This window comes from Ochotona princeps, chromosome 27 (genome assembly GCF_030435755.1).
Source record: "Ochotona princeps isolate mOchPri1 chromosome 27, mOchPri1.hap1, whole genome shotgun sequence".
Taxonomy (NCBI): domain Eukaryota; kingdom Metazoa; phylum Chordata; class Mammalia; order Lagomorpha; family Ochotonidae; genus Ochotona; species Ochotona princeps.
In genome coordinates, this window is record NC_080858.1 from 12,182,380 (window position 1) to 12,204,125 (window position 21,746).

General features: G+C 38.2%; 2 protein-coding genes across 3 annotated transcripts in view; both read right to left on the reverse strand.

Moving 5' to 3' along the window:
• The window catches only part of LOC131478074 (solute carrier organic anion transporter family member 1B3-like), a 39,311-nt gene extending 37,620 nt beyond the window's left edge, over positions 1-1,691 (reverse strand). The window contains exon 1 of the mRNA XM_058655661.1: positions 1,618-1,691. The gene's annotated coding sequence lies outside the window, so the exon portion shown is untranslated. The remainder of the gene's footprint in view (positions 1-1,617) is intronic.
• The window catches only part of LOC131478073 (solute carrier organic anion transporter family member 1B3-like), a 37,825-nt gene that overhangs the window by 8,800 nt on the left and 7,279 nt on the right, over positions 1-21,746 (reverse strand). For both annotated transcript variants that reach the window (XM_058655659.1, XM_058655658.1), the window contains exons 2-13: positions 20,616-20,757; positions 18,203-18,335; positions 15,645-15,766; positions 13,138-13,284; positions 12,844-12,942; positions 10,294-10,536; positions 8,547-8,711; positions 7,185-7,380; positions 6,219-6,384; positions 4,708-4,892; positions 2,154-2,218; positions 1,618-1,735 (exon numbers count right to left, since the gene is read on the reverse strand). In XM_058655659.1, coding sequence (XP_058511642.1) covers positions 1,618-1,735; positions 2,154-2,218; positions 4,708-4,892; positions 6,219-6,384; positions 7,185-7,380; positions 8,547-8,711; positions 10,294-10,536; positions 12,844-12,942; positions 13,138-13,284; positions 15,645-15,766; positions 18,203-18,335; positions 20,616-20,757 — 1,781 coding nt within the window. The remainder of the gene's footprint in view (positions 1-1,617; positions 1,736-2,153; positions 2,219-4,707; positions 4,893-6,218; positions 6,385-7,184; positions 7,381-8,546; positions 8,712-10,293; positions 10,537-12,843; positions 12,943-13,137; positions 13,285-15,644; positions 15,767-18,202; positions 18,336-20,615; positions 20,758-21,746) is intronic.

Genomic DNA, 21,746 nt, shown 5'->3' on the forward strand with positions numbered 1-21,746 from the left:
TGGATAGCATACAAGCACTGAGGAGTGATGGAAGCAGAGAAACAGACATTCCATGAGCAACACTGGCATCAAAACTTCTGGGACGGAAATGAAAGACACTTTGATGATTACAGAGAACACAGCTGAAGAAAGGGTCTCTTGATTTGAGGCTATCACAAATGAAACCTCCCACACTGCAAAGCAAAGACAAAATAACCAGGGAAACAACACATTCAGTAACTGCAGGACAAGTGCCAAAGTCTGAGTCATAGAGGGGAAATGTAGGGGGAGAGAGAGAGAAGAAAAGAAAGAAGAAAGGGAAAGGGGGAAAGGAAGGAATGAAGAAAGAAAAGGAAGGAAGCGAGAGAGAGAGAGATCAGAAGAGGGGAAGGAAGGAAGATTTAAACCAAGCAGGCAGGGAAAGGGAGGAGGGGATGGAGGGGCTGGAAGGGAAGGAAAGCGAACGAGTATTTTGAGACATAAATCAGTGTCATCCACTAAACTACAGATGAATGAAACTCAAAGATCAAGCCAGGTAAATGTCAGAAAAATTATAACTAAGCATAATTGTAAAAATCAAAGATTAAAAGTAACCCCAAATAAGCCAGAAGGTAAGAAAAATTTTATTTTAGTGTTAAAAAAAACTACATCTGGCTACTTTTCATTAATTTTGCCAGCAAGAAGAGAATGGTATGAAATATTTTAAGTGTTTAAAGCAAAACCCACCAATCCTAAATCCTGTACCTTGTGAGATTATCCTTCAAAAGTGAAGTAGGATGAGGAATATTCCAAACACAAAGTAAGATTCTGTCTAGAGACTCATCTTGCAAGAAATACTGGAAGAAATTCTTCAGAAAGAAAATATAAACTAAAGATCAACTCAACTAAAGATCACTCAAATTATAGTTTTTAAAGATTATGCTGGTGTGAAAGCAAAAGGCGGTAGTGGAAACCACATTACGGAATTTGCATTTTGATCTCCTAGGTTGCCAAGGTGTAGTGTGCTGCTCTCATGTGCTACTGGATAACAGGACAGAGCTACAGGAGGTCGGCATTTATGTACTCACGGGGATAAAAAGTAGACTCTGAGCAGTGAACTGAGCTCCATAATTTTTAGAATACTATGTTTTACATTTTCATGTCCTTTCATATCTATTAAAAAAATCTGTGTTCAACACTTTGTTATAAAATAAGCTGAGTGTTAGATGCTTTTGTCCCATCCCAGACTCACAGGAAGTAGTCTAGATTAGTTAATGCAGGTGAGGCTAAGCTTTGAAGTTCAATGAGTTCCACGCATTAAATGCATTCTCAGCCTTAACTGGGATTAGCATGACATGACTATATAAGTAGGGTTTTGGAAACAAAAAGATTTGAATGCAAATCCAGGACTTCAGATTTTTTAGTTGTCTTATTTTGATTGTCACTGTCCTTGAAAATAGTTCCCTCATATTTAAGTAAAAAGGAAAATGTATGTGTTCTATCATTTAACGATGATCAAAATGAGTTATCAGATGGTTTAACATAAATCTGAATATAGAGTGTTCTTTAAATCATGGCTGTAACTAACATAATGATACTCTTTAGGAATTAATACAGCTAGAAGAAGAATCAATGAATGAGATGTTCATAGCAACTTACCCAAATAATACAGAGTTATATAACCGACAAGCTCCTCGGGCACCACAGCTGGTCACGGACCACTTTAAGCAAGTTCTGTCAATCAGAGCCCCAAAGTATACTGGAGCTAGAATCCCTCCTGAAATGTGAGGTGATAGGATATCAATGCAAGGAACATGTCTCAACTATAACTGGATGATATTTCACATTGATAAATTTTGCATTCAGTAAAGGTTGAAAATATTGGGAGACATTTGCATCATTGATTAGCACATCTAACCAAGAATCCCAAAGGCTCAAACTCGATAGGAATAAGCTTGCAAACCACCTGCCATCCTTTGAAATGGATGATAACATAGAGATGACTCCTTGACTGTGACAGATTGTCGTTACCTAGAATCAACAGTCAGTAATTTTTACGTTCTGTCTCCTATTGCTGTCACTGACGATAAAAACAGAAATGATGTCTACTTAATCTCTTTGTAATTTCAGTTATATGCATCTGTCAGTATTGATAGAAATATATCCCAAATCCACAATTTCCACATTCATTGTACCTAGTGTCCGAATAATCAGTGAGTGGAAACCCATTGCAAGTGACTTCAGTTCAGGCTGAACAACTCTGGAATCAGACAAAAGCAATAAGATACATCAGCACTTTAAAAACAACAAACTGAGCTCAAAGTTACAACATTTCTCAGTGTTCTCTTCCTAAAGACCGAATGAAATCCCTGAAGTAATAGGCCCACATTTTGACAACTAGGGTTCAGAAAGTTTGTGGAAAAATGCAATTAGAAAGTAATTTTTAGGAAAAAAGCTTTTTGATTCATGTATTGCTTTTTATAACAGTTAGTTTTTATGAACTTTTTAAGTATTGCCAATATAAATAGATTTCAAATATTTTATACTAAAATAAGCTTTACTTTTAAACACATTTTCCACGAACTTTTAAAAAATTGACTTATTTATTTGAAAGCAGGGTTGCAGAGAGGGTGATGAGAGAGGGAAATGAATGGGAGACAGATATACAATGAATATGATCAAATCTTCCACCTGCTGTTTTTCTCCCCAAATGATCACAATGACATGAGCTGGACGTGTCTTCAGCCTCAACTCCAAACACGTATTCTTTGCATGTTTTTGGACCCAATCTCTTAGGCAGTCTTCCTATGTTTTCCAGGCACGTTAGTAGGGAACTCAATCAGAAGTGGAGGATCCAGGACTCAAAGCATGGATCTTCTGGGATGATGGCATCCCAGGGGCAGCTTAGCCAACAATGCCACAGTGCAAGCTCCTGGATGAGCCTTTTGAAGTTCAGTTATATAAAGTTACATTTAATTAATTTCAAAAAGCAAACACCTGAGTGGTAATTCTAATTCACTTCATTATCCAATGAATTTTGGTTTTAAGAAAGTCTAACAAACATGTTCGCATTGAAGTCTTAGAAAAATTCTGTGAGAGAGGAATTAGAATAGATTTAGTTGTGCCTATAAAGACAGTGAAATTGTGTGGTTTCGGTAGTTAACATAGTCTATATGAAAACAGAAGAAACTCTTATCTGTGCATAGTATTTAGAAGCTTCTTTTTTTCCATTATGTTCAAACACTGATGCTAGCAGAAATTTCTTTACTAAAATATTTCAAAAATGATATAATGCAAAGGGCTCAGAAGAAGTGCGTGCATTCTAGAACTTTTCTTCTTTAAATTCTTATTTTTTATGATACAGTTCCTTCCGCTCAGGGATTTCCCTTCCACACTCTTTCTCCTCTCCCTCCCATTGTGTCCCCCTATATGATGACAATAGTACAGTCCTTCAACAAGTCAGACTTACGTTCCAGATTTTAGAGAGCACGTAAGTGCATTTGCTTGGAAACTCATTCACTCATGCAGAGAGTTATTTCCTCCATTCTGTTTTTCATATTTAAAATCTATTTTATTTGCTTGTCAAACATAAAAGAAGGTCGGAAAGTGAGAGTGAGAGAGTGAGCATGCACGTGAGCGCACAAGAGAGAGCGAGCGGGAGAGAGAGAGAGGCTTGTGCTCCCTGGTTCACTTCCCCAATGCCCACACTAGTCCTCAGTTCACTCAGGGTCTCTCACGTGAGTAACAGGGCTGTGATTACTTGGACTGTCTCCTAGGCATCAGCACGAAGCTAGAACTGGAAGTAGAGGCAGTGCTGGAACCCAGTCACTCTGTGGGACGTGAGCAGTGCAGGCAGCAGGTGAACAGCAGTGCCAAACACCTGCCCTGCACTTCCATTGGTTTATTTGTTTATTTATTTGCCAAGTGAGCTGCTGACAGCACCATACCCGTGACAGCACAATGTACATCAGGTAAAACTAACAGCACTGGAGTGGCTGGGCCAGAAATTCAGAAGCGAAGGAGATTCAAAATTGTATCTATATTAAAATATCAAATTAACAGACACAAAATATTTTTGCTTTGAACTATTATTGGTTATATTTCCTGAGAGATCTAAGTGGGGTACAATCATATGACCAGCATTTAAGACATGTCTCCTGGGCAATGTCATGCATGGTAGCTCCTGTTTTTACTGTTTAGGGTTTCACATGATGTAGTTTTGTAGGTGTAAGGATACTCTCCTTTCCTTTCCCTTTCCCTCCCCACATTTCTCCTCCCACAATTTCCAGCCCTGTTGGAGTAGTATAGTCCTTTAGTAACAGTTACAAGTGTAACATTCTGCTGTTAAGTGCATTGTAGGTATAGACAAAGTACAGACAGTAACATAGTGGCAAGGTGCATTAGGTTCCCAAATGTTTTCTTTCAATGAAAGTCCATAGGTATTGCCCTGACATGCCCATTAGGACATAAGACCATCCAAAATCAAGGCCTCATTAAATATCACAGATTCCACCACATTTGAGAAACTGTCAAGCAGCCTGTGTCAGTATTCTTCGTTAAAGGACACGGTATGTTATCAAGATCTCATAATGAAAACAGTCAGAGGCAAAATTCCTGCTCATTGTGGCATTGAAGTATCACAGTCATCCAAAGAAAAGGCATTCCTAGGTAATCAGATGTCATGGAAAAACACCACAATGTCTGTTTGCAGTGCAATCCACGGGAAAATCCTTTAAAAGTTGTACCCACCTAACAATCAGCAGGATAAATGAAGGGCCTGAACAGGCAACGGAAAAACCACCCAGAACTTGCATAGCCAAGTAAATGTGGTACTTCCTTGTGCAGTCAGTGCTCCTTGGGCATTCCCCCAAGGAGGCTGAGAAGTTGCTCTTCTGCAGACCAGCTTCTTCCACACAAGTACAGTTGTGAAACACCTGAAAAATGTTTTGAAATCTTTTAGAACACACTCCTTGAAATGTAAGGGCTATAAATACCTTCCCTTTATATGTAAGGAGGTACCATGAATAAAAATTACAATGTTTACATTTGATGAAATTCTAAAAATACAGGTGCTTAAGACTTGAGCAAAAAAATTAATTTTGGATTTCTTTCTAAATAAGAAATTGCCATTTATCATTAACATTTATTTTTATTTTTTTTGTAAAAAGATTTTAAAATTCTTTTTATTACATTTGATTTTATGACAGCATTTCACAGGCTCTGAGGTTCCGCCAACCCCTCCCAAAAGTCCTCCCCCCATGGTGGATTCCTCCACCTTATTGCAGTATTACAGATCAAATCCAGTCATGCTTCTTTCATTGCAGGCATGTACCATGCATGGAGTCCAGCACCTTATTGTCCAGATAAATTCAACAGTTTCTTGGGGAGACCATCTCTGGTCTAAAACCAGAGCTGGCAGAATATCGTCCCAAACAATTAAAAGCCATAACACAACATCAACAACAGTTTACAACATTATGGAGTAAGTTGACATGGTACTGAGTGACCGATATGTTAGAAAATGCAAGTTCTTAACCACATCCTGTGACTAGTTCATTGACATTTCTGTTTTATAAGAAATAAACAAACATTCTGCCTTCTAGAAGGAACTATGTTTCAGGATCACCATGCTGCCCAGTTTTGAGGCAGATGCCCAGTTTATTGAGACATGCCAGCTAAAACAGGAGGAAAGAACTGGAGAACAAGAAAAAACATCATTTAGAAACCCCTAGTGAAATGAATAGTTGAAGAATCAAGTAGGAAAAGATCATTAATGAGTGCTAAAGGCAATTTGGGAGAGTGGTACGGAACTACACTCAAACTCTGCAGAATGTCCAGCCTACAGGCTATTAGCTGGACTCAAGGAGATGAGAGGAATTACAGAGAAAAGACACCGAATGCACAGGCAAAGACCAAATAAACAAATGGGACTACATCAAACTGAAAAGCTTCTGCACCCAACTTCCAAAGGTGATGTAACTGAAAATCAGACACTACAATCCAATGAGATGTTTCTTTGAGACACTGCGTTCAAAATTGAAAAGGTTCTTTAATCCCATGGAAACAAAAGCAGGGTAATCCCATGCTAAACTCAGGTTACAAAATAATGGTGTGCCAAGCATGATTTTATAGTAACATTGTGCTTATGCAAATCACAATCATCACGATAACAAATACTTAGAAGATCTTAGATTCAGTAAGCAACTGCTCTAATCTCTGGTTTTCCTAAAGTAGAGGGGACAGCAGAGATGGATACTCACAGTTGGCTTTGTGTGGCCACTGAAGGATTTGCAGCCTGCAAGACACGGTGATGTGTATGTCACTCCATTGCTGCCACAGACAGGTTCCCATTGACTTTCATCACAGTTGCAATCTGAGTTGCAATGGGCAAGTGGCACATCTAGATGAGATGTCACTGGATAATTTCTGGAATTAGATGACAGACATGTATCAAAACAAGAGAGGAAACGGGGTTAAGAACAGGAAAATGATAGGAGGAGAAAGAGAAAGAAGGGCAAATGCTTTGACAAGAATTGAGAATTTGAGAATTGTGTTATGATACTTAAACAGTCATATTATTGTTAATTCTCCATCTGTCCTAAGACATGACTCATGACCAAGAAAAAGTAAAACTTTAAAAATGCTCCCAAGGAGAGTAAGATTTAGATGAGATGTCTTTGTGATCTTTACAAGAAATTTCATACTAGATAAAACACTTCATTTTTCTGACACTTGATATTGTTTTCAATAAAGTAATGGCATTAAACTGAGATTCCTTCAGCACTCTATAGAGTCACATGACAGTCAATGTTATTAGAGCAGAGTGAATTTTAAAATCTACATTTTGCCTAAGAATTAAATACATTCAAATCAGCACTTCTAAGGATTAAGCTTAGAAAATAAAGAACGTGGGTGTATGTTTGAATTCCAATAGCCTCAGTGTCCAACCAGCCCCCTGTTAATATGCCTAGGAAAGCAGATGAGGGTGGCCAAAGTCTTGCTGTGGGTTAGGCATTTGGCATAGTTGTTAAGATATCACATAGGTTGCCTGCAGCCCATATGGGAGTGACTGGATTTTTTGATTTCTGGTTCCACTCTGCAATGTAGCTTCCTTCTAATGTGGACCCTCTTTGGTCTAGTCTGAGCCAGCCCTGGCTAATGTATGCATTTGAGGAGTAACTGCTGAGATAAAATATTAGACCATTGATAAAGCAATAAATACAAACCCATCATAGGTCAAGGTTAGGCCAGCCACTGGTTTGTTCTCACAGGTTAGCACAAACTGTGAGAGGAAAAATAAGAAGGACAATAAAGCAGCAGAGAATGAAAATGTGGCAATCCCAACCAGGGAAAACTTGAATCTTTTGATGACATATCCTCCTATAAGCATCCCAGTTGCAACAGAAGGTATGGTTGTGGTTCCTAGAAATAATTAAAGAGAAAAACATTGTAAATATATAAATATGACTTTCTTCACATATTTTTACATATGAACCAAAGTATGTATCAACCAACTTTCCCCAATTTTGGTCCTTCTTAGCTAGAAGGGCAACAGGCCTGGATGGGTTTAAGGAACCAGGGTAACAGATGGGAGATTTAAAAAAATTATTCCTCCCTCCCAATAATGAGGACCTGAATCCTTAGTAACAAGAGCAATAAAACAGAACCTGAAATTTTTTATTTCCCAAGGATGATTTCTCTAAGGTATTCCCCCTTCTTATCCTGGAAATCACCACCTTTATGATTGAGACTTCAATCCCATCATGTAACATTCTTGTTTTTTTTTTCCAAAATAAGGCATTCCAAGTGTGAAGAAAGCACTCCTTTTGCTCAGAATGTTAAAAACTTGAACATTTAATGTCTCCTTTTTCACCAAAGCATACATAAGAGATTACTTCCAAAAGTTCATTAAAATAAGCCTGTTTTTTGTTCCTAAAAATGTTTTTAGTTGAAGATTTCACAAAGTTACATGCAGCCATCTCATAAATAAGGAAGGACATAATCATTTGATAAGTATTGCTGCTGCTCTGGTACAGACTTCTGAGTGAATGTCTACTTGAAACGAAAATGAATTACAATAGTCTTTCCAACGCACTGGAGTTGTGAAAAGATTATAACCAGAAAATTTTCCCTTATTAAGTACATCTCAACATGCTATAGAAAAGATACTGTAGCCAAAAACACTGTCATGACATGGTTTTTAAAGAATATGCATAATTTGACTACTTCCTTCTCCTTTTGTAAGTATCAATACCATAACTATTTGTGAGTAGCTGAGTTCTGATTGCAAATCAATGAATTACAGAATCATGAGGATGACACTACAGAGCCTTGTCTGATCATCTCGGCAATACACTCTAGGACCTCTTGTGCAGATTCCACACAAGCAATTTTCATTGTGACTTAAGTTTTCCTTTAGGAAATTGAGTTGAGCTGCAACTTGGAATGCAGAGCAATGATGATATTGCAACACTGACAATTTTGGAAAGATTTTGGAAAAATACATAAAAATTATAGCTATTAAAATACGTGAAACTGCATTTACAATTAAATGGCAACAAGTCAACAAGTCAACAGTGTCATCTTACCAAGTACAAAGTTAGCCTGAGATGCGGACTGACCATACTGCTGCTCTACGTATTTGAAGGAGTAAGTTAGAGAACCAACAAAGCTGCTGAATTGTATCAATGTTGCAAACAAGAATAAAACATATAGAGGATTGGTAATTATGCTTTTCAAAGATGTGAAGAAACCTAAAATTACAAAAATATGCAATTATAATGCAAATTAAACACATAATATCTTAATCTTATGTCCTATGTAATCTAAGTTATTGTGATATGTAACCATGAAATGTGAGAGAATTTTACAGTTCTATGACAATATTTCATCCTATAGATTCCTTGAATATTGCCCACGCATATATTGATACTTCTCTAATTCATCCTAGCCCCAAAATGGGTTCATACACATTTGTATTTTTACCAACATGCTGCCATAGCTATTGTATATATATTAATTCATTTATTCATTCATCCAATAAATATTTGCTGTTAATAGGGTTCTGGGCACATTCTAGGTATGTTCAAGAAAGCGAAAGTGAGTAATGTATGTTATGTCAGTGGTTTATTGGTGCTAATATAATTGTCTTATTAAAAGTTATTTAATAAAAATTGTACAATAACTAAACATGCACAGGAATAAGAACAGCTTTCAAAGCACTTAAAAATTGGGCAGACCCTTGAGCTGCAATTAAGATATCCGCATCCCCCATCAAAGCACCAGTGCTGCGTACTCAGCCATGGAACCTGACACCAGTTGCTTGGCACACCCTGGGAGTCACTGGCTGAGGCAGCTGGGTTCCTGCTAGCCATGGAGGAAGCCTCCCCACTCCTGGGCAATCAATGGATGTGCAATATCAGTTTCTGAGTGACTCTCATTCACATAAAAATGAAAACAAACTTTTAAAGATCAATTTGATATTGGGACACACACCCTTTGCTTCATAGTATTTCATTTTTCTACAATAAAACGTATCTCTCATAAATCTGGTAGTGTTGATATTCACAAGCTTTAATGCAAGAAGGAAAAGCAGGAAGTGATGTGTCTCAAATTATGTTATGACAGGAATTGAACAGTAACTATGTCTGAAAAATGTAAAAGAGATTCATAGTATTTTCATGGCAGAGATTATGTGATCTAGACTATCTATGCCTTTGCTTCCCTAGGTCAGTCTCTCTGCCTCTTGATATCTCAAGTTAATAAAATAATTTAAAATAAAATTCTATGTTTTGGCATAGAATGTTGAAATTTATTACCACTGCTTTTCACAATTTTTTTAAACAATTATCAGAAAATTCTTAGTGGGATTGTCAAGACAGAAACTTTTCCTAACTTCCTGCTCCTTTTCCCATCCCTCCAACAGAGATTAAACTTAGCATTACCACAGACTTAAGGTACTTTGTCTATTCACCTTTCAATATCACCATCAGGCATAATATTATCTAACACCAGCACATGGTATATCTGTGTATCTTTTGCTGAATGAATGAATAAAACATTATAACCTCTTTTTCTCTTACAATTGTACCCTGTGTTTTCAAATGGTGTTTGACTTATAAGGAACGAATGTTGCTAGCCTTTGATTTCATCCTGCTAATAGATCCAATACTCTTTCACTTGTTACATGCTCAGGGAATATTTACAAATAGAAACAGAAGATTTAGAAAAATATACAGTTGATCTTGGCATGAAGGAAAGTTAATACTACATGTTTTGTGTGTGATTATATAGAGATGAACCATATCAAGCTGATTGTGCACATAAACTAGCTACCTGTCACAGTTCCAGTAACTGTTTGTCCCTGGCCGGTCAGATTAGCAGCTTGGCTCTTGTCTTCATTTGTTTTGAGCACATACACAGATTTTGAAGCTTTCCTTTTTTTCTCTGGTTCATTTGGATTTTTGGGCAGGAAGAAGAATGGAATGGAAGAGATAATGGATAAAGTTCCAGCCACAAGGAAACCAAGCCACCAAGCACCAACCCAGCGAGCATCCTTAGGAGTTATTCTGATAGTGCCTGTAAAAAATAAGTACAAATCAATGAATAATATCTGAAAGATGGGACGGTCAGGGGAAATGGTGATAATAATTATTATCCCTATAGACAAGAGATAAACTTGATTTCATCCTTCCTAAATTGTTCTATTCTTGTCTCTGAAACCTGAAAACATCTCATGTATGCTGACACGTTGCAATTGCTGTGGTCTAGCATTCAATCATGATGGTGTGGTTACTGCCTAGGTCACATAAAGATGGTGGTTACTATGAGTATGTGATTGGATAACTATTGTCACTGGGTATTTACATTGGAAAATCATTTGGAACTTATTTATGGAAGAAATGCTCACAATAGTCTGAGAATAGCTCCTGGCACCACCTGGAAATGTCATCACACTCAAAGCAGCCTGCAAGAAATTCTGCGAGTCAATACCAGATCTCCCCTCAATTCAGTATTCCACATTTCCAATTATCTTCAATCCACCAAGAAAGTGAAAATCTCAAGCTCCAGCTTCTTCCTTGGGAGGGAGAGTAGGACAACACCCTGAATGTTGAGATGTATGTGTGTGTTGTCTTCCCTGTATAGGGTGCCAAAGAGACTTTCTGTTCCAGGTGCCCGGGAACTCCCAAGAACAAAATGAAGTGTGGATAAGCACAAAGGTCTCAGGAGAACACAGAAACCTGGGCTGCATTGGTTGATGGTTTTCTCCAGAACATTGAAGTCCAGATCACTAAAACTTGCAGGTGTGATGGTTTCTTCTTATGCAAGACAGTAACACAAATAATCAACAATAATGAAGAAACAGGAAGACAAGGTCCATGTAATGCAACAAGATAAAACTCCAGAAATTAATTCTAATGCTACAGAGATACGTACAAATTAACTATTAGAGTCAAAAATAACCATCAAGAAAGCATTCAATGAACACAAGATAAAAGTGTAAAAGTGACGAAAGAGCTTCAACAAAGAAAAATAAATATTAAGGAAGAAAATGTGCATCTTGGAGCAGGTTTAACTGCAGAGCAACTGAACTGAAATTTTTCAGAGAGGAATTTAATAATATACTGGAGAAGGCAAAAAAAAGGGGGGAGTATTTACTCTGTAAACTTGAAAGTAGCTCACATGAAATAAACATACCAAGGGAAGAAAAAAATGGATTAAAGACCCTGGCTTTGTATCACAATGGGTTAAACTATCACCTGAGAAGCCACCATGCAATTTGGGTGCTGTTTAGAGTACTGTGAGTGACGATTTCCAAGCACAGCATAGAGTTTATCAAACCAACACACTGAAGACCTTCACCACAGATATCTGCCCTCTTAGTGATAGAAGTAATGTTAACCTAAAAGTGCAGGAGAGAAGTCAGGTGCAGTGTGTGAACCTACTCTAAGCCATAAGGCTCAAATAGAAGGCAGGAAACATTTCACTGGCTACTTGCTTTACTTTTTTAACAGCAAAAACTTCAAAGGTTTGTGGCTTCTTGGATAACCACCATGTTATAACACATATCCAGTCATGACACTTCCATGTGCACCCTTGGCGCATGTGCTCAGCACGCTCTAACTGACATCTGCCATAGGCCAAGTCCTCTAGTAAGATCAGAATAAAATAGGCCCGGCATGGTCACCTATGGCTAAAGTCCTCACATTGCACATGCCGGGATCCCATATGGGCACTGGTTCTAATTCTGGCTGCCCTGCTTCCTGTCCAATTCCCTGCCTGTGGCCTGGGAAAGCAGTCAAGGATGGCAAAAAGCCTTGGAACCCTGCACCTCCAGGGGAGATCCGGATGAAGCTCTTGGTTACTGGCTTTGGATCAGCTCAACTCTGTCCATGTTGCCACTTGGGCAGTGAATAGGCAGAGGGAAGATCTTCCTCTCTGTCCCTCCTCTCTGTACATCTGATCTTCCAATTAAAATAAATAAAATTTTTTTTTAAAAGATCAGAATAAAATGGCCAAAATCACAATGCACAGTGGAGTCACAAGGAGGCTTTGCACAGCAAACTGTCAAGGTCTACACTTCACATCCAACTCACTGTCAAATGGAAAATGCATTTACTGGGGAGAAGCATTTTTATCTTGGTTGCTTTGGATGAAATGACCTACACTGAATCGGTTAAAAATTCCTCATTTTATGCTTATCTGTAAATATGTAGCAGAGATGTGACCTGAGTAATATTTTGTTCTGATTTTCATGCATTTACTTCCTATTCATCACTTAACACAGGAAACAAAGAGCTTGAAAGAGTAAATTCAAATATGTGGACGAATAGTATCTTGCACTTGAGAGACACTGTCATGTTGCCATTGTTTGATTGTACTTACTCAGATCCACAAATCCAATATCCACATACATTTTGGCAAACAGAGATCCCAATACAAAGCCAATGATTGGGCCAATCATTCCTATTGCATTCAAAACACCTAAGAAATTGTGATAAAAATTGTATCAGAATTTAAGGTACATGGTTCTCATTCCTGATTTAAAACATGATATTGTACTATAAATTTGTCTTAATAATCTTTTGGCATGAAAGAAATACTCTAGAAACACTTTAACAAAGTCAAGTGTAGATCCAGGATAAGTGATCATGAAATTCAAGATTTTTTGTGCATTACCTAAATAAAAGGAAGAAGTTCCTTCTTTAGCAAAATCATCAATGTAAGAGATGCCCAGTGGGACGATAGGGGTTTCACCTATCCCACGAAGCATGTTCCCCATCAGGACGTACATCCACATGTTGGACCCAGATTCCTTTCCACAACCTGTGTAACCAGAGAGCATTTCATTTGAAACACTAATTTAAGCATTCCTAACAGACATTCATCTACTTGGCAACACTAATTTATTTCATGTAGTAGTTTTTACTTTTTTCCCCAAGTGCTTCATACTCTATTTTTGAAGTTTAGAAAAAAAAAACAACAGAAAAAGCCACAAGAAATAGCAATGATCTACTTGTTATATACCTGGTGCAAGTCAGCTCTCAAAAACATGTAAAATGTGTTTTATGTACATTATATATATGCATATATATGCAATACATAGAAGTCTGTTTTTTCACTTAATGCTGTTTTTGAGAATTTTACTACATTGTAAATATTTCTTTCATGTCAGATAGTAATGGCAGCCTATTATTGTACTGAATGAAAATTTCATAAACTATTGAGTTCATCTGCTAATATTTCAATTTTGAAATATTTGTGTTGGAAAGATACAAATAAGAATGCTCTGGTGCACAGTCTTGATTATACATTCAAGACTAACAAAGTAGAACTGCACAGCTAAGTATATAAGCATATTTTAATTCTTTTCTAAAGATGCATTTTATTATTCGATAGGCAGAGACATACAGGAGAGGAAGAGAGAGACAGAAACAGAGAAAAACTCTACCTGCTGTTTCATTCCCCAAATGGCCTCAACAGAGGAGTTGGGCCAGTGCCAGCACACAGAACACCCTCCAGGTCTCCCAGGTGGGTGACTCCAGGACCTGGATCATCTTTTGCTTTCTCAGGGGCATCAGCAGAGAGCTGGATCAGAAGTGAAGGAACCGGGACTCGAACTAGTGCTCTTGTACGGAATGGTGGCATTGCAAGTTACTGTGGCTTTGCATGTGGGCCCCAGCTCTGGCCTCAGCATAATTCTTTAACTAAACTCCAGAATGATTTATAAATGGATGCACTTGAAGTGTGAAACATTTTTCCTTCTTCTACCTCAATTCCTTTAAATCTCAATACATGGAGAAAATGTATAGTTTCAACATTTACAATTATAATTCATGACAAAGTACGTGATGACTTCCAATTGGATTGGTTAATCACTTTTTTTTTTCAGAGAAGTTATTTTCTTCATTTATTTATGTAACTTCCTGATTCTTCATAAAACATGTAGGCTCTTTTTCAATTATCTCCTGAAATTATCTTCTTTTCCATATCTAGTGCTCGTAGAAGCTATGGTCATCAATGTTATGGTTCACATGCGAGGGTAATTTTGATTGAAACTACATCACATAATAGGCATAGTACTGTGCAGAATTCATTCCAGTTACTGTATCATAGGGATCTATTGATTATTGAGAATACAAAATGCTAGCTTCAAATAATAACAAATAATGAATAATACCATGATCCAGAAAAAATGAAGAAAAGGTTAAATTTAATTTTCTATTAAAGATTGGAAAACTAAGCTTAAGAAAATGCTTACGTATCCTGATATTTCCTTTCTAAATTACTGAACCAAATTTAGCAAAGAAACAATCGTATTCTTTGCCCAATATGAATTGATCTGTGGAAAGTTACCAAGACCGTGGATTTTTTTTTAATCAACGTTAAAACTAAAGGCTTTCTGGGACCTGGTACGTTGGCCCAGTGGCTGAAGTCCTCGCCTTGAACGCACTGGGATCCCATACGGGTGCTGGTTCTAATCCTGGTAGCCCTACTTCCCACCCAGCTCCCTGCTTTTGGCCTGGGAAAGCAGTAGACGATGTCCCAAGGCCTTGGGACCCTGCACCCGTGTGGGAGACCTGGAGGAAGTTCCTGGCTCCTGGCTTTGGATTGGTGCAGCACCAGCCATTGTGGTCACTTTGGGAGCAAACCATCTCATGGAAGAGCTTCCTCTCTGTCTCTCCTCCTCTCTGTATATCTGACTTTCCAATAAAAATAAAATAAATTTTATAACAGGAAAGACTTCATCTTTTAAAAAGATTTATTTTTATTACAAAGGCAGAATTACAGAGAGAAGGAAAGATACAGGGAAAGATCTTCCATCCGTTGGTTCACTCCCCGAAGGCCACAAAACGCCAGAGCTGAGCTATTCTGAAGCCAGGAGCCAGGAGCTTCTTCTGGGTCTCCCATGTGGGTGCAGGGTCTCAAGGCTTTGGGACATCGTCTACTGCTTTCCCAGGCCAAAAGCAGGGAGCTGCATGCGAAGTGAAGCCAGAACGCAAAGCAGCACACATATGAATCCTGCCACTTGAAGGTGGAATATTAGCGTGTTGAGACATGGTGCCAGCCCCTCAAAGGAAACATTTTAAAACGTATCAAAATTTGCTCACCTTTAACAGCACAATCAGTTTTGATATGTCATTAAATCTGGAAATGTGTGAATTCTTGTCACTTTTAAGCCTTACCTTTTCCCATTACCTCAGGTGCTGTTCCATTGAGTGATGGACTCTCATAGGCTGAGCAGGTGGAGAAGCTTGAAGTTGAGTTCTCTGATGGATTGCTATGTTCTTCCTTAGAATATCTGTAACTGCAAGAGCATGACTGTACTTAGAATTTTGCTTGGCGTACTGCATGTATTCACTCTCCCCAGAAAGAGAGGAAATGTCACCTTCCTTTGCACCACTGTGTTCTCAAACACCCAGAGTTCTCTTGGTCAATTTTCTGGCTGAAGTTTGGGAGAGAGATGGGAAAGTGAAAGTGGTTGTTCACTCAAGGAGGTGGCTGATTCTGCCCCAGGTAGTGTGGGCTTGTGCCTTGCTGTATCCCTAGGAATGCTGACATTCTGCTCAAGACTTGAGTAACTGAAACATCCTGCGTTCACTTTTTCAATTCATGCCTTTCAATTATCTTAAAAAAATGATTCCACTCTGAACTTTATTTGTGATGACATTTAACAAATTCAGGGCAGTATTTTCCAAATCAATCTATAATACATGCAAGGTTATCTACATGTTAGAACTACTCTCTCTAGATATATATCATGGACACACAAATACACACTCATTCTGTAAAAGTTTAAAAAAATTCTAGTTCACTTCAACTTGATAAGGGAGAAATTGATCATAACAACAGAGACGAAATTACAATGGATGCAAATGTTGACATCCAAAAACACTGAGGTATCCTGTAGTTTCAAGAAAAGCCTAGTGTTAATAAGCCAGGTATCTCTTTCAGCTCCCCCCAAATACATAGTATTTCATCAGTGTTGCACAAGATAGGCCGATAGAAGATAGATATAGTAGGCTTAATATCTAAGCTTCTGCATTGTGACAAAAGAAATGGGGAGGATCAGATTTGCTTAGAGATGAGCGAGTGTGTACATTAGGGAGCACTTCACAGTACAGACAGCAGAAAAGAAGGGGGGTGGGGGGAAGGAGTGTCACAGATACATGAGGCAGAAAAGTATTCAACTACGGATACACTCTATCCAAACTTATGACACAGTGTGGCCCCTTGGCAGAACTGCAACAGTAGAAGGTGGTTCTCAATAGTGGGTAATGAAGGATGAGCCTAGGGCTATAGTCACAGAGCAAACTGATAAGGTACAAGCACATATAATTGAGCTTGAGTCTTACTCCACGGGCCAGGGCCTCTGTATGATTCTGAGTACAACCAACAGCCAGAAACACATTCTGCATCACTTCCAAGATACACAAACTCACAGACAGGTACACAACCAAACAAATTTTACAGGATAATGTATATCCTCATTTGCATTCACTTTCATCTGTTCTATCTTGCTCTGTCTACTCTGTCAACGTTGTAATAATCTGAATTTGTTTAATAACTCACTAATCCCCAGGAACCACGTCTGAAAAACCACTTCAGGAAATGGAAAATTTTAGGTAAAATGGCTAGGTTTTTGTTTTCCTGTGTATTTCAGTATACTGCTGAATGTAAGTTAGAATAGAGTTAGATTTGGATTTTAAAAAGTTAATAGTGGCAATTACGGGGAGCTGCAATACAATCAGCCTGGTGAGGGATGGTGAGCTTTGACAAAGCAGGGCTGGTGATGATCAGCTGACAGGGTTCCAGCAGATAAAGCATTCGGCATTGGACCCTTGATATTGACCTGGTTCTCCTTAGGACTAAATAAATAGTTACTGAAAAGTTAATGTGAAAATATGAGCTGCTCTGGTCACAACGATGAGTTCACTTCTGAATACTTCAACAGGACATGCCTGTGGGATGGCGGGTTGGAGACATGCGCAGGTGGGGATTACCAAGACCTTCGGTGTCAGACAGAGCCACTGAGCATCATTTGCATGAAATCTAACTTCTGACCCATTCAAGCGAGTACAAAGTATTAGTTGTTGGAAAACACTTCACATTCCTCAGCCTTTCGGCCCTGTGCTTTCTTCCTTGCTTCTTCTAACCTCCTTGTGATGTTGTATGGACCAACAGGACAGGACTTGGACGACAACAGCAAGGTTGTACAAAGCAGACCAATTCGGCAAAAAGCAGCAGACACAGCATCTTCAGATTGGCGATAGCAGCTGCCATGAAGAATAACCTTCTAATTTACTCAGGTACTGGTATTCTCTGGTTTCTGTCATGAAAATTTGACTTTGAACAAAACTATCATGTGACATTAAGAGGAACACTAAGAGGATAGGTGACAGGACTCCCATGTTGCAATGTGTTGCCTGGGGAAGATCTACAGTGTGTGATGAAAAACAGGCAAAACCACAAATCACTAATGCTACCCACAAAATGCCGTAAGACTCTTACTGCATTTGGAGTTGTGGATCTTATCTGGTTCTATTCATATCTCAAACCCATAAAAGTCAAACTGAGTAAAACAGTAGGTTTATTACAGCGTTAAGAGACACGCCATTTCTACACTTACTTGAAGAGTATTTTCTGAAAAAGGGAGAATGACACAATCTAAAGGAAACATTAAAATTTAGAACCGATTTACAAGGTAATAGTCATTGAAGTCATGGAGGTAGTTAACACTTACTAGCCCATGAAGAAATGTGGTAAAGCTGTTAAAATGCTTCCGGCTCCCATTATAAAACATCCAATTCCAATAATCTTCGGTCTGTGTAGTCTGGATCCAAAATAACTTACAAACAGAATCACAAACAAACTTCCTAGAAAGAAAACAAAATTACACTTAAATCATTCCATAAGGCAAACATTGATTGAGTACAAATTTCGTGTCCAGTAGAATTAAAGCCTGCAAAATGGATGCAAATAAAATCTAGGACCTGACACAATTTCTCTAAGAACATGAAATTTAATGGAGAAGGTGAGAATTGGCTGTTAAACCATTCATTTAAAAATCATTTACTACTAAAAATAAGTAGTATGGGTTTGATAAACAACAGAAAGCCCTCAAATTATCTGGCAATATTAGTAAGGGTTTTTTTTAATAAGGCCAAATTTTCAAGAGCAATTTGTAGTTGAATGAATTGTGCTGGAATGAAGACCTGCTGAGAAAATCCTCCTGAGGTTTATCATTTCATGAATTTATTTGTTCATTGGCTAATACTTCTTTAATTTCTATCCTGTACCCTTTAGAGTGTTTAGAGCTAAAATACTTAAAAATAAACCAGTTCACCATATTCTGGTGCATATCCCCAGAAAACACAGTAGAGATACATGCAGAGATGCCATTACACACAATGGATAAAGGAGAGATTAAATTAATTATGGTCTTCAGGGAGATTTCCAAGAACAAAAAAAAGGCTTTTTCAGAACTGCATGAGACATAAGTGATTGAGATACAAAGGGGAAGCAATGGGAGAATCTCAACAAAACTTCAACTGTGGTTATGCAACAAGGTGGAGGAATCCACCATGGTGGGAGGGTTTGGGGAGGTGTGGGGAGAATCCCAGTACCTATGAAACTGTGTCACATAATACAATGTAATTAATGAATTAAAAATAATAAATAAAAAAAGAGATACAAAGGGGAAGAAGAGCAAGCAAAGCGGTCACTTCACAACAGACTCACACTCATCAGGAGTACATACGTAACAGTAAACACATAGCAACCAAGAATTACTGGATTTTTGAGACATAAAATAACATGAAAGAAAATCACTAAAATTCATCAATGGATAAAAATACTAAAATAATCAAGATTAAAAAGAGAAAAAAATCCTTGTAAGAATCCCATCAGTGTCCCCAGGTGTGCAAGAACAAGCTGAGTGCACACACTCACAACCAGCAAGTTAAACACAGAGAATTATTTCTTGCACAGCGTAGTGCTATGCAAAACATGTGTGACATCACACGAACCAGCAAGATTGGCATCAGAGAAGCATCATGGGCCAAGAGGGAAAACGGGACAGAAATTCAGAAAGTCAAAATGGGGAAAATGCACAGAAGGTGTTATGCCCATCCTGAGTTTGCTTCAGATAGGAAAAAATAAGAAAATGAGGGAAGGAAACAAGTAATGAACAAAAATTACCCTTTAGCTGACAACACCCACCTTTTTTTCTTAGCAAAAGTAATAGAAATAAAGTCTTAGATATATACCAGTAAGTTTTTAAGATCAGGCTAAAGAGGGGATGTATAGTAAGAAGTACACGGGAATCAATTTCTCAGATATGATAATGACTGTTAAGGAAACAATACACTGAGATTTTAAATGCTCTAAGTTTTTTTTTATTCCATACCCTAGCAAATTATCACTTGAATATGACAGTAATAAACTTCTTCCCCAAAATCGAAATGTATTATGAGTTTAATTCTTTCCGGAAAGAATAATGAACTGAAGAGGTGGTCCAGGAAAACGCAAAGTGAAACTTGATGTCAAAGATCCCCAGAGTCAGAAACAAGCAAGAAGCCAATCAAACTTACAATGATGTATAAGTATTTGCTGTTAGACAGCAGCAACTATTTTTTGCTTTTTAAAAATTAGTAGTACTTTTCATGATGCAATTTTCAAGGCATAGGGATTCCTTCCTCCCTGTCCCCATCCTCTTTCCTTGCTTTCCTCTCCCAACATTTGCCACCACATTATCACAGTAATATGCTTATTCAGTAAGAGTTGTAAGTTTAACTTTCTGCAACTGAAGTGCACCATGGCATCAGAGGTATAGGCAAGGCAGAAAATCAAATATCACACTGGCATGGAATCTGTAACTGTTTCATGGGGAGTCCATATTTTATTTGTACTGAAAGCAAAACCTGAATGAATTAAGAATCATTTCTTCAATAAAAACGCAGTGAACTAAATTTTAAAGTTGTTATGTTTGGAAGTATTAATTTTTTAATTTCATATTTCATCTCAATGCTGACAACCACGGCTGTTTTCAGCAAATATCCATGGAAAAACCCACCCCTGCTGGAGAACTGGTGGTGTGGAATGTGTATCAGCAGCGTGTGGCTCAGTAAGTCTGATTATTAACATGGAAACGTTACCGATTTCAAAGCCTCCATCAATTACACCAGCGACGGAAGAGGATATGTCAAATCTCCGCTCTATCTGAGTGATGGAACTTTTCATAATGGTTGCACCTAGCGCCTTACAAATGTAACTCAGTGACAGAGCTGCCAGGAACATCTACGGCAGAGCAGAAGGGAACAGGAAAAATGGTTAATAAAGATCAAGTTCATGTGTGCTTGGAATTAGAATTGCTTTACTTCTTTACTTCAAAACTTTATTTTTACCAAAAAAAAGGATACCCTTATACCCATCTTTCCCTTCAATCAATTGGTGCTTTCTAGTCCTTTTCACATTATCATCACCACAGAACAAGGCATGATTTTCTAAGTAACAGAAGCTTTGTAGGGTACTACCTTTGAATAGTATTTCTAATTAAGGTCACTGACTATTCATAGGAAGCTAGACAATGTTCAGAAGACCTTCAGTTGTAAGCTGATCTTTATTTGTTCACAGGTTAGCTGAGGGAGGAGAACATTATCAGAGACAGCATTTTCAGGTAGATAGGCAGGCGACAGAGAGAAATACAATCACCAAAACACTGAGTAACATTCAACCTAAGATACAGTGACTAGAGGTGTCTTAATTCAATGAATCTTACTGACTCATCTTTTTCTCATAAAGCTCAACTCACCCAACCACCAGATTGCGGCTGACTGTAATATTCACCTGTGGCCCTGCATAGGACTGCGGACCCTTCAATCCCCCACATGCTTATGTTCAATCCATTTCCCACATGTGAAGGTATTTGGAGATTATCCTTAGGGAGATAAGGAGATCATGAGGCTGCACCCCTAGTAATGGGACTGATGTCCTTATAGGACATGATCATTCACCTGCAAACCAAGAGGAGGGCATGCAGCAGAACTCACTCATTCTGTCATGCTGATCTCAATCTTCCCACCTCCACAACTTGACAATTAAACTTCTGTTGATGCCTGGCTGTGCTTCTCCCTCAGTCTGAACTGTCTGAGACTGACTCGGTCCCTGTGCCACCAGTTAGGGTTTACATAGCATCTGTCCACCAACTGCTTGTATTGTAGAAGCTTGGTGCTGCCGTGGCAAGCTGGCAGTTCTCCCTTTGTTTCTCCCCTCACCCCAGAAACAGG